The sequence below is a fragment of the Naegleria gruberi genome, assembly GCF_000004985.1.
Source record: "Naegleria gruberi genomic scaffold NAEGRscaffold_625, whole genome shotgun sequence".
NCBI classification, from domain to species: domain Eukaryota; phylum Heterolobosea; class Eutetramitea; order Acrasida; family Naegleriidae; genus Naegleria; species Naegleria gruberi.
In genome coordinates this window covers 1-2878 of record NW_003162930.1, presented here as the reverse complement: position 1 = coordinate 2878, position 2878 = coordinate 1, and the positions used below count along the sequence as shown (strand labels likewise).

At 28.9% G+C, this 2878-nt stretch overlaps 1 protein-coding gene across 1 annotated transcript; it reads left to right on the top strand.

Annotated features, from left to right (window-relative positions):
* Positions 1-875: 875 nt before the first annotated feature.
* NAEGRDRAFT_54915 (uncharacterized protein) lies at positions 876-2654 on the top strand (the record flags this gene model as incomplete). Its single annotated transcript, XM_002668133.1, has 1 exon — positions 876-2654. One exon carries the CDS (start codon positions 876-878, stop codon positions 2652-2654), a length of 1779 nt encoding a protein of 592 aa, XP_002668179.1.
* Positions 2655-2878: the final 224 nt, after the last annotated feature.

Here is a 2878-nt window from a genome sequence, read left to right as displayed (position 1 = left end):
TGAAACATCACTTGTCTGGAAAACGAGACGTGTCGTAATTAGATAAATTTTGATTGATGAATTTTTTGTTGTGAAAATTCTAATAATTTTAACAATTTTCAAAATATTAGTTTGTGGAGAACTATCGGATACTTTGAAAATTAGTATTGGTTCGAAACAACAAACTATTTATATATAAAGATACTTGCTTAACATGGTTCTGTCATTTTTTTTCACTTATTCTAACAAAAGTCCACCTGATAATTCAAATTTCTTATTCTTTTTAGTTTTTTGTTGTTGTTGCTATTTTTCAATTGAAAGTTGGACAAAAAACAACATCTAATGGTGATTGAACTTCACTGTAGTAGTTTCCCTTTCTTGTTTGTTGCATTTTCTTTTCAAAATTTGCAGAATAATACCTCCTGTTTGAAAATTGTTTGAATTAAGCTGAACCATCAGTAAAATAATGGAGCAAACAATGAATATTCACCTCCTATATGAAAGGTACAATACCTATACCAATTTCCAAGTAAGTTGTCTCTATATCTAAGTATTTTGTATTCTCTCTAGCAATTTTTAATATTTTCAAAAATTTTAAAATTTGGGAAGGAACAATTTCTTCTTTATATTTCATTATCAAGGGCTGTTTGAGAATTCAAAGCTGAGCCATTTCCTTTCAATATTTTCCAAAAGACACCAATGAATAATAGATTCCTTATACTGATATCCTCTTGACTTATTAGTGATATTTTCTAAAGTATTTAATAGAAAAATTGTTGTTCATGCAGTTTTTCATCATCACAAGCAGCAATCACCAATTAGACAAGCTTGTGATGATGAAACATTTGAACAAATGTAAACTTTATCGCTCAGATTTTTAAAATTGTTTTAAAAAAATGAGCAAACGAAACAGACAAGATTTTGAAAATCATCAATTCATTAATTCGGAGGAGATATTCACTAATAATAATAATAATAATAATAATTTGGAAGAGAAAGCAAAAAAAATTGTGAAACTCGATCAAGAAATATTTTCGGATGATGTTTGTTTTGAAATAATTTGCATGATTGATGATTCGTGGTTTATTTTGAATAATTGTTCCTTGATTTCAAAACAATTCCTTTCTGTGATCAAGGAACGTTCAAAACTTGTTATTCAATTTAAAAAAAAATTTGCATTGAAGAGAATTGAATTATTCAGGAAGAGTCAATTTATGAATTGTATTGTTAATGTTAAATTTTCTAGTTGGACGCTTGATGCATTTGAACAACCCAAATTCATAAGTGGAATGAAACAATTGACATCAGTTGATATTTCTGGCAATCGAATTGGTATAGAAGGAGCCAAATCAATAAGTGAAATGAAACAATTAACATCACTTAATATTTCTAACAATATAATTGGTGTTGAAGGAGCCAAATCTATAAGTGGAATGAAACATTTAACATCACTTGATATTTCTGGCAATCGAATTGGTGATGAAGGAGTCAAATCTATAAGTGAAATGGAACAATTAATATCACTTGATATTTCTACGAATGTAATTGGTGGTGAAGGAGCCAAATTCATAAGTGAAATGAAACAATTGACATCACTTGACATATTTTACAATCGAATTGGTGGTGAAGGAGCCAAGTTAATAAGTGAAATGAAACAATTAACATCACTTAATATTTCTACGAATGAAATTGATGTAGAAGGATCCAAATTAATAAGTGAAATGAAACAATTAACATCACTTAATATTTCTGGCAATCTAATTGGTGTAGAAGGAGTCAAATCTATAAGTGGAATGAAACAATTAACATCACTTAATATTTCTGGCAATCTAATTGGTGATGAAGGAGCCAAATTGATAAGTGAAATGAAACAATTAACATCACTTGATATTTATAACAATCGAATTGGTGATGAAGGAGTCAAATCTATAAGTGAAATGAAACAATTAACATCATTTGATATTTCTAACAATCTAATTTATGATGAAGGAGCCAAATCTATAAGTGGAATGAAACAATTAACATCACTTACTATTTCTAACAATCGAATTGGTGGTGAAGGAGTCAAATTCATAAGTGAGATCAAACAATTAACATCACTTAATATTTCCAAGAATGAAATTGATGGTGAAGGAGCCAAATTCATAAGTGGAATGAAACAATTAACATCACTTACTATTTATAAGAATGGAATTGGTGATGAAGGAGTCAAATCTATAAGTGAAATGAAACAATTAACATCACTTGATATTTCTAACAATCGAATTGGTGATGAAGGAGTCAAATCTATAAGTGAAATGGAACAATTAATATCACTTGATATTTCTACGAATGTAATTGGTGGTGAAGGAGCCAAATTCATAAGTGAAATGAAACAATTAACATCACTTGACATTTCTGGCAATCTAATTTATGATGAAGGAGTCAAATCAATAAGTGAAATGAAACAATTAACATCACTTAATATTTCTGGCAATCAAATAGGTGTTGAAGGAGCCAAATTCATAAGTGAAATGAAACAATTAACATCACTTGATATTTCTAAGAATGAAATTGGTGATGCAGGAGCCAAATTCATAAGTGAAATGAAACAATTAACATCACTCGATGTTTATGCCAATCGAATTAGTGATGAAGCAAAATTATTAACATCACTTAATGAATTCTATATTTAATCTCTCTCATATCTAGTAATACTAACATAATATACTTTTATATTCCATAATTTAATATGAGTTTCCTCTACCAATCTCGAGGTCTTTGCAGGCTGATCTATAAGGAGTTAAATATTTGAGTGAAATGAGTTCTGCTTGATATTGGTGGAAGTGAAGGAGCTAAACACGTTAGCGAAATGAAACACTTGACTGATTTGAATATTTGTTTTATTGGAAATGAGAGT